This window comes from Phaenicophaeus curvirostris, chromosome 1, assembly GCF_032191515.1.
Source record: "Phaenicophaeus curvirostris isolate KB17595 chromosome 1, BPBGC_Pcur_1.0, whole genome shotgun sequence".
NCBI lineage: Eukaryota > Metazoa > Chordata > Aves > Cuculiformes > Cuculidae > Phaenicophaeus > Phaenicophaeus curvirostris.
Genome location: NC_091392.1, coordinates 188242671 through 188256502, shown reverse-complemented (window position 1 = coordinate 188256502; position 13832 = coordinate 188242671). Strand labels below are relative to the sequence as shown.

Below are 13832 nucleotides of genomic sequence, written 5' to 3'. Positions count from 1 at the left end.
AGCTCCTAAAAATCTTTGAAGATCCAAGTCATTAAAATCAGAGATCATGTGGCTGCAGAAAAATGAAGTACATACACAATGAAATGACCAAACGCTCAAAGCAGGTAGTATAACACAAAGCAAGTACTGTAATGGATCACCAGGTAAGTGGATGGCAGGCACGAAGGAAGCAAGACATGACATTTCTCTAATCTTTAACAAGTGTATGAAGTAGGGAGCCTGCAGAATCAACTATCACCAGTGATGCTGTGTTTTGCAGCCTGTGAGTGACAGAAGTGGCATACTTGTTAATCTTCTCCAAATGAAGAACATCACACAGGTATGGTTTTCACCATCTTTGTAGGAGAATCAGAGGTGGTTTGGGATAGATATGGAAGGATATAGAGCTGCTGGAATGGGTCTAGAGGAGGGCTACAAGGATGATCAGAGAGCTGGAGCACCTCCCATATGAGGACAGGACAAGAGAGTTGGGGTCGTGCAGCTTGGAGAAAAGAAGGCTCCAAGGAGACCTTATAGCGACCTTCCAGTAGCTGCAGGAGTCCTAAGAGAAAACTGGGGAGGGAGTTTTTACAAGGGTGCATAGTGATAGGACAAGAGGCAATGGCTGTATATTGGAGAGGGGCAGATTAAGACTTGACATAAGGAAGAATTTCTTCACCATGAGAGTGGTGAGACACTGGCACAGGCTGCCCAGGGAAGCTGTGGCTGCCCCATCCCTGGAGGTGTTCAAGGCCAGGCTGGATGGGGCCTTGGGCAGCCTGATCTAGTGGGAGGTGTCCCTATCCATGGCAGAAGGGTTGGAACTGGATGATCTTTAAGGTCCATTCCAACCCTAATCATTCTATGATTTCATGTTCCAATACAAGCCCTGAAAGGAAAGAGAAGTGAAACTAAGTGGCTTTCTTAACTAAAGTGTTTTCACTCATACTGAGCGTCTGCTTTAAAAAAAAAAATTGCCTGCTATCAACAGATAACAAAGCGAAAACTTCTCAGTCTCCCTCATACTTTGATGCAAAATTAATGATAATGTCAGACTTTCAGGCACCAGTTTAGGCCTTGGTCACAGAACTATTGACTGTAAATCTATACCAAGTGTTAGCCATGATTTTAAGTGTTAATTCTATTTTCCAGTGCCACTGGGCCAGTGCCGAAGTGCTTCCCATGCCTAAGGACGGCATCTTAAGATGCACTAAGGTAAAAGGATAAGTATGAGATCATTCTCTGAATATTGGACATAATTGCGTTCACACTCAGAAACCTCAAACATGATGCCAGAATGGAAGAAATCACAAACAAGGACATCCTTATGTGAGTCAGTGATCTGGAAAGTGATAGCGAAATATGCTTCAGTTGTTTAGTCAGTGACCTCATAAGGGATAAGGGAGACACACTACCCATCTGTAATTATATGAACCATAAAGGACACAGATAAAATGCTTTGAACTAAACAAAACGAATAGTAGCTTAGGAAAAAAACTATTAAAATGTCCCATTTTTGAGGGTTAGTATGAAAAAAAGGATTTTAAAAAGACATTAGTCAAGTAATCTGGAACCAGATTCAGTTGCTGTCAATAATAAAGAATACCTTGTGCTAGGAATATCTTTGCAATAGCTTCCTAAGAGGGTCAAGATGATTTATCTGCCTATAAGTTTACATTAACAACGTTACATGTATTAACTGAAGGACAAGTCAAAAGATAAACTAAAGACAATATGTTATTTCATAACAGTATTTTCCACTCCATGAAAAACAACTCTTGCGTGCTCATGTCTGAATTGCTCTAAGGTGCTAAGAGACCTTCATTTTATTTTTCTGTGTTCCCTTCTTCTCATCCCTCACAAAAGCAAACAGCCCTTAAATCTAGGCAACAAACATCTGGCTTTACACATTCAAATGAGGTGCATCAAAACAAACAGAATAATTCAAAGCTGACCACAAGGTCCCACTAGCTCATTTGCTCAAGTAATTAAAAAAAGATGAGCTTCACTACCAATTAACCTACTGAGCACTAATTAGCATTAATGAGGATTTGCAGTACTTGGTATAGCTTGACCCAGAATGTCCTCCCAAGTCTACTAATTGGCTGGTGGCAAAAGCAGGGCTCAGAAAGAAGACAAGGTTAAAGTGGATGCAGGTGTCTCCTAAAATTGGATCTTCCCTAAGAAAATATACATATAGCCCAGTTAAAAAAAAAAAAAAATTAATTCAGTACCTGCCTTCCACTACAGGAACTGAACTCTTAAGGAATGATTTTGTGTTTTATTATGATTTACTAGAGGAGATAAAGAGCACAGGCACACCAAATGGGCAAAGACGCTTAGTTGGCATTGGTCTTAACTTGCTGCCATTCTGAATTATTCAGGACTCAGGAATTCGCATATGAAATGATTTGATTTTGTTTCTGCTTTTCTACTTTCTAGAGGGAAGAAGAACTGAGCTACTAGTGAAGCCTTACCAGGGCTGCTAAAAATGACACAAATTAAACACTAGCACATATCCTAGCTGCTATCCCTTTGCCTTAAAAACACGTGAAGAAGCCATGGCAGAGGCACAGCTCCTCAGTGCAAGATGCTCTGCATCCGCGGGTAAGCCCAGAGGGCAAGCAATACATGTACATCTGCGGGTAAGCCCTGAGGACAAGCAAGCATGCTGCTGTTTTTCCTGTCATCTGAACAGCTACGAATCCCCTTGCCCTACTGCCTGCAGGTGTAGCGTCACTATTTCTTCTATCCTGTGTTACTGCTGCAGCATTTAGCAACAGGTAAAACGCTATACAGCTTGGTTTAAAACAGAAAACCCTCCAAATCTTAGGCTGAAGTTCTGCCTGTAACTCCACAGCCTCCCTCCTACCCACACGCATTTTCAAATGGAGCAGCAGACAAAACCTCATTCAGCCTTTTTCCTTCTCCTGCCACATAATCTGTTAAATATGTTCTTGCTTGAGAAGCCCAGGCTGGCCCTCATTCCTCTCCTGCTGGAAGAAACAACTTGTAATGCATTGTCCTTGCACTGTAACAGCACGGAGGGAAGAAGGAAAGGGAAAAGTTTGTGCAAAATATCCAATGTGGCTGAACAGAAGCTAAAAAATTAGGAAGTTTCCGTCCCCGCCATCTTTAGCTGTGGATTACACACTAAGTATTCCTGAAGATTTGTTCACAAGTTCCATCTCTCGCCCTTCACACAGCATAATGCTGCTTAAAGGCTGACAGCATCAGTCATGGTCCTGGAGGACAAATGGCAAGTACCATAATCCAGAGAGAGTCTGTGGCCACACCTTTGTAACTGGCCAGAGGAGATCTAATTTTTTCCTCAGATACTCCTTCCTGGCTGAGTGCACTCCCTCAAGCCTCTGTTTAACTTGTTTTCTTTTAATTTAGACTCAAGTGCACTACCTGAATTCACACAAGGTAATTGCTACCAGTTACACATTAGGCAGAGATGACAACTAACACAGACAGCACAAGAACAACCTAAAAATAATGTTCCTACAGATCAGGAATTCAAAATTAAAGCATGCAGATAATCTCAAATGCAAGTCACATTAATGCTGAGGGCTCAGGAAAACTCTGTATGCTCAAATACCCAGAACAACCCAGGGCTGTGGAATAAAGGTCTGACCATCTGAACGAGCAAATATACCTCTGGACCTTGGAGACACCGCAGAGAGGAACTGACCTGCTACTGCATAGCAAAAGTACCAACCAGAGGCTTCTGCTGGTTTCTTTCTTTTGGTCCACAAAGGAGAGATGTTATTTTTGGTTATCTAGCATTGGATAGCAGGAATGTTTTAGTATGAGGTCAATTAGAGTAGGAGGTCTTTTTAATTTAAAAGGCAAACAGGCATTACTGATAATGAAGCTGCAGTGTAATCAAAGGAAATCTCCAGAGCATTTAACAAGGAAGTGTCTGAGGCATATAAACAGTGAAAAAAAAATCAGCATTTCCTTTGCAGACTCAGCATCTACACACTGCTCCTTAATCACTCAGGATTCAGTAGAAATATAGACATTCAAATCCATGCTCCTTCGCATTTTTCTGTAAATACTCAGCAAGCCATCAACAAGAAGACCAAAGGTTCACCAGACACTAACCACAGGGGAATGAAGACAAGAGTGTAGCTTATGTTACTTGCAGGCTGAGAGGTGCAAGAAGTTACCTACCGCAACCTATCAGAGGTGACTCTTGCACCAAGACAACTGGGCTTTAGGGAGTACCAAGTCCTTGCTGAGGGTTCAGCAATAGCCACCTTTGCAGGGGAGCTGAAGGCCTTATGTCCTGCTGTGGTAAAACATTTCCAAGCCTTGTTAATGCAGCAGCTCCCCTGCAGCTGTGTCCCAAGAACATTTGAGAGCCACAGAGGAGAAACTCCCTCTCCCTAGATAGGAGGGAGCTATTTAAGGAACTTGTCCTCTTTATGAGTAATATTTGACATTATCCAGCCAAGTGTTTGCTAAACATCACATGTATCAGTATGTGTGGTCCTTGAAGACCAACTTGGAGCACAGTTAAAGCAGCCATGCAGTGGCGAGCTCTCCAGGCCTGCAACACGTGGTACCAAGCTCAGCTCAGACTGCTGCGATTTGTTTATCTTGCTTGGAAGTGAAAAGGTTAAAGAGTGTCACAACTTCAGAGGCAGATCCATAGACGCCCAGTGTGGTGACTGATAGCTAAAGCTCCTGACAGTGCTCCTCACCCCACTTCCTTCAGCTCATTTGTCCCACGGACCCACAAAAGTTGAGCTGATCCAACTGAGGAGACAGGACAAAGACAGGCCCATATGACCCCAGCTGGTAAGGAACAGCCTGGGAAACTCTTAAGCCAGCCCTACAGCCGCATCAACAAAAAGAACAAGGAACCATGACCCTCGCCAGTGCCCTGGAGAAACACTGTTGTTACAGCTTGTGATTTGGCTGGGTAGTGTGCTGCTTCACCAAAACTGCAGCTTTCCTTTCCCATTACATCTCAGACGTTTAGATGCAGGACCCCAACAGGGAGGAGAGCTTGCAGCCAGCATGCAGCAGCACGTCCCATCTCAGGTGCAGCCTACCCACATTGCCACATAAGCTTGTGCCAGTGGCAGAGCCACCTCACAATGACAGACAGAGACCAAGGAATATTGTGAGCTTCATCCAGCCCTGTGTGCAGCACCCAGACTGTACGTAGAGTTCTCGGGCCAAATTCTCCGCTTTAAACCCACAAAGTCCTCTTCAAGTTGGCCCTTAAAGTTGTACAGCTAAAAGCAGAACAAAGGTTTTCCTTCTAGTGACAAGCAAGGATGATTTACATTTTCTTTTGTCATTAACAATGTCTTAAGACAGAAAAGCCAAACAGGCCACTCCTTTGACTCCTAAAAATCACTCAGACAATCCATTTTAGCCTTCATTTTGAGGCTGTTATTCCTAACCTCCTTTCCAGAGCAACTTCTTTGAACAGAAAACAGTATTACCAAGCCCCTTTAAAAAATATTATTTAAAAAAGGAGACATTAAACATCACATGCCTCTCTGAAAAGCAAGAACCCTTAAGAAAATAATGAGGTCTCTCTCTGCTTAGAGTGCCTTCCATTTCCAAGGACTGCAAACATTAAGCATGTGTTTATGCATTTCATTACTGGGGTTGGGGGGAGGCATCGTCATCTGTCCCAAAGCCAACTAACTTAAAAAAAGTTGAAGCTGCCCAGTTTTGCCTTCAGCCTTTCAACAATGTGGGAAATGACTCAATTTCAATGCCTGAGAAATAGAAAAGGCTCAGTCTGGCTTGCTGCTTTTCAGCTGTTCTCCTTTTGCTATCAGTGCTGTTTAGTTCTTGTCCCTAAGTGCCTCACTTTGCACTTACTGTAGTGGGTGCTTGGTCTATCCTCTACAGATAAGGTGGCAATACAGTTACAAGTATAACATGCTTTTCCTACTCGCTCATTTCTTTGGAAGCAGTCACCTTGGAGGCTGAAGTTTTCTATGTTTGGTCTCTATGTATAGCTGGGGTTTTTAAAATTTTTCTTTTAAATCAGAATTTTCTGGTTTAAAAAAGTCCAACAAGATACTTTGACTAAAGTTAAAATGACTTACGTGTTCAAAAACTCTAAACTTCTCCTATCCATTTTTTTCTTCCTTTTCTTTAGGAAAAAAAAAGCTGAAGAACAGGGCAACAACAAAAACTGATGAACTTTCAAAGTGTCTGGATACAACTTAGAGCAAAGCCCAGGACACTTGGTTGTTCTACAAAAAACCAAATTACTTTTCTTTATTCTTTTAAGTATTTTGTAATTGTCTACTGAATATTTAATATCTAGTATTTAATATCTATTTAATTTCTGTTTTCTCATCCTCGCTACACATAACTTAGTGCTTTTTTCTTTACCATGAGTCAGAGGCATGAATGCAGGCTGTCCTGCCTCTCTTCTGAGATGGGGTTAGCCAGCGGAGCAGCCAAGGCCCAGACTGCTGAAGCCATTAGGCTGGAATAGTTGTTATGGAGCAGTTCTCCTGCTGTGCAGCCTGGAGGGAAGATTTCTTCTTCTCTCCCCTGTGGAGATCCCTAGTGCTCAACCCAGGAACCGAGGATTAGGCATCAGAGAGACTGGCCCCTTAATCAGTTTTAACTCTCATCTTATTATGTTCTCTTTTTTTCTATTCTTTCATTTCAATTTACAGCTTCATTTTGGCCTTTGTGCTGATAATACTGTACCTCTGTCAACTTTGACTTTGCTATTAGATTTGATCACAGCTCTAAATCCTTCTCCAGGTCACCAGGTTTTAACCCTATTTGCGCACTGAATCTCCCTCAAGGTTACATGATAGACACAATCAGGATGTGAAATAATAGACTGCTCTAGAGAAGGGGCTTGTCAGCTCTAACTGGTTTGTGCTAGCAGCTGGGCACTCGGGTCCCCAGTGCCAGTGGGTGCACAGTAACTCCCCCTTCATCCCTCTGGCCAACTTCTGAAATCTTCTCTGCCCTCCACTCCCTCCCACCTCTGCCCCTCAGCCCCCACATTGCTCAGCTGGAGCAGAATCAAACAGTTACTTTAAGTGCCTCAGAAGGGTTAGAAATGCCAGAAATTAACAGTACATATTAAAATGAGGAAATAATGTAATGATTCCTTAGTGATACAGGACAGGAGGGAGAGAGAAATGGACAAGTGTAAAATAAAAAAGCAGCGCATTTTCCACCTACCGTACGTGAATGTTTACCATATGGAATCAAAGAATTTTTAAAAAAAAAAGCCTGATATAATTTTATGTGCTTTTTCCTAGTAAAAGGAGTCTAATATCTTTTTACTAGAAAAGCTGCAAGGAAAAATCGTAAATATGCCAGTCACTTTGTTGTGTATACTGGTCGAGAAATCTTGCCTTGCCTTCCCAGAAATAGTGTGAAGAACATCTGGAAAAATTGATAAAAAGACTCTGAAACCTCAAAACCAAAATACACCTCTCCCCTCTTCAACCTTATTTTGTGCTCAGCTGCACTGGATGGGCCGGATTCAGATCAGTCATGCATATCCTGAGTAAATACACTGAAGTCAACACATCCATGAAAGAAGAATTTGGCTCCAAATATCCAATGCCATTTAACCAGTTGAAAACACAAGACAGTTTGTTTCTGATAAGATTCATTGTACCTGCTGATGTGAAGGGGCATTACTGGCACTGTCTCCCTATTCAAGCGGATGTACCTTGAAATGCAGCTATAAAGAGACAAAGTGCTTTGAAATATAACGAGCCCAAGCCTTGTTTCTCTTCATCCTAATGACATATCTTGCCTCTTCTTCCAAAACCATGAGATCAGGTCCCCAGCTCATTTTGTAAAGAGAAAAGTTAAGTCTGTGTTACCATTTCCGCTGGTGCAAGGCTGAGGGCTCTGCCACTCTCTGCTCCATGAACAGCCCCAAGCCTGAGTCAGGTTTCCCACGTTCTCCTCCCCAGGGACCTGTGAAGTGGGCAAGTCCCCACACATACCTGTGTCCCACCGGGTCACGTAGCTATTGAAATGAGATAGAAATCTGCCCTCACCCACCATATAAAACCAAGGCAAAGATAAATAAGACAGCTTGCTCTCAAGGTGAGAGCCGGTTATGCGTGCTTCACTAAAGCAACAGACTCAGATTTGGTGAGAAGCACTTAAATGAAAGAGGATCTCCACCAGTGGGTCTCCTTGTTGAAGACAGCAGTTCCCCACAGGCTCTCCACTCTGTTTTAAGTACGCTGAAAACCAGTATTTGTTTTATAAAATGGACATGAAAGAAATATGGGAGCAGGCATCTGAAAGCACACTGAAAAACGTTATGCAAATGCACATCATAGTGCGTCCTCATTGCTTGCAGCTATACCTTGCTAGTTCTGTAGTTAAAGACAAGACACTGCCTCCCAGATTTCTGCATAATTTAAAGACACTCTTCCCAACACTTCAGTGATGCAAGCACTTTTCTGCAGCACCCCAGGTATGCTCTTCAGCACTTTGTAAAGTATGTAAACTATGAAAGCTATATTGTTCTTCAGTATCAAATAACCTTCAAATCCCAGCCACCAACCGATTAAAAACAGAACAGAAAAGCAACCAAAAAGGCTACTTTCAAATGGAGCTCTCTGGCAATTCTAGGACAGAGAAACCCTCTGAAACAGGAAATCTACTGTCACAAATAGGGTGCTGCACAGCTTTGCTTGCTCTCCATTAGTCGGAGAGCAGAGCAATAAAGTGACATGAGTTTCCAAAGTAAAGTTTGCTTTGGTCCCTAATCAGGCTTTACTCCACCTGAACTACTGCTAACTTCACTGAGAGGTCTGATGGAATGAAAAATGAATGTGGATTTGAAGATTTGGCCCTTTATGAGCCAAGATATAGTTGTAAACTTATTTAAAGACACAAAAATCTCTGCAGCTGAACTCAATGCCACTTTTGAACACAAACCTGTAGAAAAGCTGTTTGTTTTCTTTGTGTAAATCTTGCATGTTAACATGATTGGATCTGCTGGGCAGGTGTCTCCACATGTCCATGTTTGCTTTGGCACAGGAGCTGTCCCTCTCACCTCTCTGAATTCATGTAAATTTAGTGTTAAATCCTGTCCTTTGTTGTATGAGAGTGCCAGGGAGCCTCTCTCCCTTCCCACACCGAGGCTTGCTCACGTCGCAGCTGGGCTGGAGTCCAGCCCAGCACTGCCGGGTGCCAGGCTGGGGAGGGCAGGTGCAGGTGCTCATCTTCCACAAACAGGGAGGTGAGCATGGCATGGGATCCATAACCAGCCCCTTACCGCATATTGCTTCCTCTGTTTCTCAAGCTGTTTCTGGAGTTGCCAGTTTTCCAGACACTTATTTCCCCTGATGAAATCCCCTGCTCCTGGAATCATCTGATTTTGCGACCATCCCAGCTTCCATGAAAAATAAGGTTTTAGCTGTCCAGATGATGTATACAGAGAAATGAGAACACCACCCTTTACAGCTTCAAAAAATATACTTGATATCATCTCCAAGCATCTCTCTAGTGTTATTCGCAAGATTTTGGGGACCCAGCTGTAGTGCTGAGGGGGCCCATAAGGTCTCCTGAGCAGACTAAGCACTTGCCTTGCTGTTGCCCCCCGCCACGAGAAAGACAACAACCTGTGCCTGGTTTTTTTAGACCAAAATATACAAATTCTATTTTAGAAACTGCTCAAAGGTCTATGATCCAGAAGGATGTAACTAACACCAGTGAAAACATTTTCTATTAACCTGGAAAAATGTGTCTAACAAGAACAGTTGGTAAGGTGAAGACTCCCAAGCACAGAATATGCATATTTAGGTACAGAGTGGCACATGCAGATCTCCCAGCACTCCTTCCCCAACCTGCTCACATTTTAAAGAAATTCAGCTAAGCCACAGCAAACTGCTGGCACCATGTTGTGCAAGCCTAGATGCACTTACTGCTTTCTGGGCTTTGTGAGTTGCTTTTGTTTAGCAGATGAAACCCAAACATCTAGATCTTTCACATCATTTTTTGTCTAAGGTCTAAGGAATGACAAAAGCAATTAGCTCCCTAAATCCTTCCCTTATCTGTAATTGGGTGTGATTTTCTGTTGTTTGCTTGTGAAAAACGCTGAGCAAAAATAGCATTCACTATGTAGGCCAGGAAACTAGACCCTGATGACAGCCAGCTTATCTTCCACAGCTGCCTGAACAAACCAACACCTAATGGATATGTTTTCAGGAACACTTCTGACCAAGAACTAACACTGTTACTTTGAGGCGATGGATAGATCAGTCCAGTTTTAACACAGCTCCCCACCTTCCATTAGAAATGAGGTAACTTCAGTTACTTTCTCTCCCTGCATGGTGCCACATCACCAGCAATATCCTAATAGCAATGGGGCTGTGGAGAGGAGGAGAAAGCACTGGACACATCTTGGTACCCTGCATTTCCAACAGCTTCTGTTTAAAAAATAAAGAATGTGAACCAGAGAGGCTCTAACCACAGAAAGTTCCCCTTCTGCCTCTCTCCCACCCTCACCCTTCTCCTTGGACAAGCACACGATTTCTAGCAGGTGTGAAAGAGCCAGGAGACAAACAAAAGAGATAAAAGACAGAACAACTCTGAAGAGCACTCAGGAGGCCACATCACAAGCAGGGCACACCAACTCCTAGCAGGCAGAGGCACTCTACCATTATCTAGTTCACAGATGGACCACCCAGAAAATCTGGGAGCAATTAGGAAGGAGAACAAACAAATGCATGGAAAGAAGGGGGAGGGAGAATAGGAAGGAGGACCAGAAAGGATTCCTTACATCATCTCCATGCAAGCGTTTCGAGAATGAAGTGAAGCTATATGGAGGAGGAATGCAGATGAAAGAGTTTGCAGTGAGAATGCAATAAAATAAAAGGCTATGAAAACATGTAGTGTATGAATGAATTACAACATAGCCATTAAATTTACAGAAAGTCAGGACAGTGTGTAAACAGAGAAGAAACCCATCAAGTTCTTGGAGACACATACATATAAACAGATCAAATGCTAACTGTATCTCTCACTATTAACAGTGTGTCAACCCGCTTTGCAATCCAGGGGTTCATCAGGCAAAAAAGCTAATACACTCTCCCCTCAAGCTGTCAATAATGGCACTATATGCTGGCAAGGAAACACATAAGCTACAAACCAACACCAATGCAACTTTACATCTTAAGCATACATATGAACCACAGCAACAGCCAAGGGGCTCGTACTACCAGAGTCATGTGCCTGGAACAGCCAGTTTTGTGCTGGGCTGTATTCCACTCTCCTGGCATTTAATCAGTCCGTGAGTCAGTACTTGACAACACCAAGTTACTCCTTTCTTGCCTGGGTGGCTGACCCAACTTAGCTACCAAGCACTTTGGCTCCAACAGACTTCAAGGCACCTGCTCAGCCCTCTAAAAACAAGACCCGTTTTTAATGAAATGCTGATTTCAGGCATGTTTGTTAGTTTTAACTGTAGCGTAAAAGATTGCCTTTGTTGCCCAGTGCTGCAAAGTTTGCTTTTTCTTTTTAAATTATTTGATGTGCAGGTTTTGACTTTTGCAAGTAAGCACAATTTATAAACTGTGTTTTGTAGGATCCAAGAGTCACAGTAGAAAAATGACTCAAAACAAAATCTGAACATACTAAGTGTTTTGAAGTGATCTTAATCAATAACACTGTGTTTACTTTGTCTTGGCCCGTGAAAAGCGAACTCTGGTCACTAAGGATGTCTTATAAACACAAAGTTCACACAAGCATTTTTTTAAAGCTTTTCAGTTTACTATCATCTTGGTAACTTCACTCCCTGATAATTTTCCCTAAAAATAGTCCTTATTAACTCACAAGTTCAGTTGAAAAAATCTACTATCTGCTCGTCTTAGCAGCAGCTACAATATGGCAATTAGTTTACCTTAGAATAGACATCAAAGGCTCAAAGGATGACCCTGCCCCAGAAGAACAAAATCTTTTAAAAGCCCCATTCCACTCAGTTTGCTAGTTTATAAGGTTTGTTAAAATCCAGTTTAATGATCGTGTAGTTTCTTAGCAAATCATGTGGTGCCATATTGTGTAAGGAACAGAAGAGTTAGTTCTAAAACCTTTTTGAACTTGGGGAGCTTTTCCGACCAGCTGATGCAGAACCACATTCTGAGATGGTAAATGAAACTGTTTGACGCAAAAGCCTTACTATGATTTTCTTCAGCTTCTTTCAGACGAGAGAAAAGTTCCCACACAACACACACACTCCCCTTACAATGAAAGATTCAATAATAGCAATATGTTCAATTCCATATGGTGTGGATATGAGGGAGAGGCACAACGGGAAACTGAGAACCCTAAAAGCATGGCCTTGTAAGCTGCAGTGGAAAAAATCAAAAACATAAAAATCCCTTAAGGTGAGACTGAATGAAGCTGTAGGGCAGACTGGATTAGCCAGTCCTCCTTTTAGCTATAGCCTTCATATCCTGAGTCGTAGACAGTTCTCTCCCCCTGATGTGGTTATCAGATTGATGATTTTTATTTTTTTTTTTTAATGATATACAACAAAGTCCTTTCAAAACCAAGCTGGCCCAGCAGCCAGGTAACAGCATTGCATGTTACCAGGCAGGAGACTGAGCAGCAGTTTCCAATACAGCTTCACGGCAATAATGCAGGAGAAATTCAACTGGAAAGGCTGATTCTTGTGTGGGCAACAGATACACATGAAAAGGAACAACAATAAATAAATAATACAGAAGAGGAGCCTTCTTACAACACTGTCTGGAATCAATCTGAATGGTGATTGAAAATAGGGAGGGGAGAGGACAAGAAAGATCTGTTTTAAACATTAGCATAGACTTGCCCCACCTCTTTCCATTACTATCACGAAGCATGGCTTTTTCCAGCTCTCTCGTCTTCGTCTCCAACTCTTGAACTTGCTCCAGCAAAGTTTTATGGTAGGTATGCTTGGCCCTGTACCACAAGGAAAACAAAAAGAAAAACAAAACAAAAAGGCCACGTAAACATTTGTTTTGCTTCAAGCCCCCAGTTTTACCTCCCTGACAAGAGGTGTGGAGCTTTCCTTTGAAGGATTTGGGGAAACAAGTTTCAGTGAATGCACATCAGTTCAGGTTCACAATACCTAGGAAATGTTACATAAGAAAAAAGAAGGACTTCAAATTCAGCAGACCTCAGCTGCTTCAACCCAACACTCAAAATCTAACCAAGCAGCAAAACTACGTGACTATGGAGACCTGACACTGCTGCTGTGAGACTGCTCAGGACCAGGGCATTCAGACAAAAGAACCAGGTTTCATTGAATATTCATGGCAGTAAAACACGATTCCACTCGTCTTTTGAGCTATGCATGGCACTGCTCTGAAAACCTGAGGAGAGTCTCAGATAATAATTGCCATTCAAGCCCCTTTATTTTCATTTAGCAGTCTCACATGACTTGGAAAGGCACTTTTCTCCCTGCTGAGCTTTCAAAGTGACAGTAACAAGACTGGCTATATCCTATTTTCTTAGGGATTCAAAGAGCAATCCACGTACCACATATGCATCCAGAATTTGGAGAGCAATGTCCCCCATGAACAGACTCAGGCCTTTTTTCCCCAGCTTCACCTATTGCTCCAGTGCCCTTACACCTAAATTACATTGATAGAAGGAGAGAATCTAGTCTCCTCGTCTTAACACGTAGAAAGCAGCTATACAAAATGCAAAGATCTTTCTCCAATGGGCAGTTTTTGATAACCTTTCTCTTTTGTGCCACTTAAAGGAGGATAAATGTCCCATGAGATAATATTGGTTTGCATGTGACTGCACAATAACCCTGAAAACAAGATGGAGACAAGTCGGCTGAAACATCACTTGCTTTGCAGCACTAAAACAATATT

At 42.4% G+C, this 13832-nt stretch overlaps 1 protein-coding gene across 4 annotated transcripts in view; it reads right to left on the bottom strand.

Moving 5' to 3' along the window:
- The window catches only part of ATP8A2 (ATPase phospholipid transporting 8A2), a 326443-nt gene that overhangs the window by 12934 nt on the left and 299677 nt on the right, over positions 1 to 13832 (bottom strand). For 3 of the 4 annotated variants that reach the window (XM_069882897.1, XM_069882904.1, XM_069882913.1), the window contains one exon: positions 12805 to 12909. In XM_069882897.1, coding sequence (XP_069738998.1) covers positions 12805 to 12909 — 105 coding nt within the window. Of the gene's footprint in view, positions 1 to 10750; positions 10788 to 12804; positions 12910 to 13832 lie in introns of all 4 variants that reach the window. The other variant, XR_011339668.1, reaches the window with a different exon arrangement.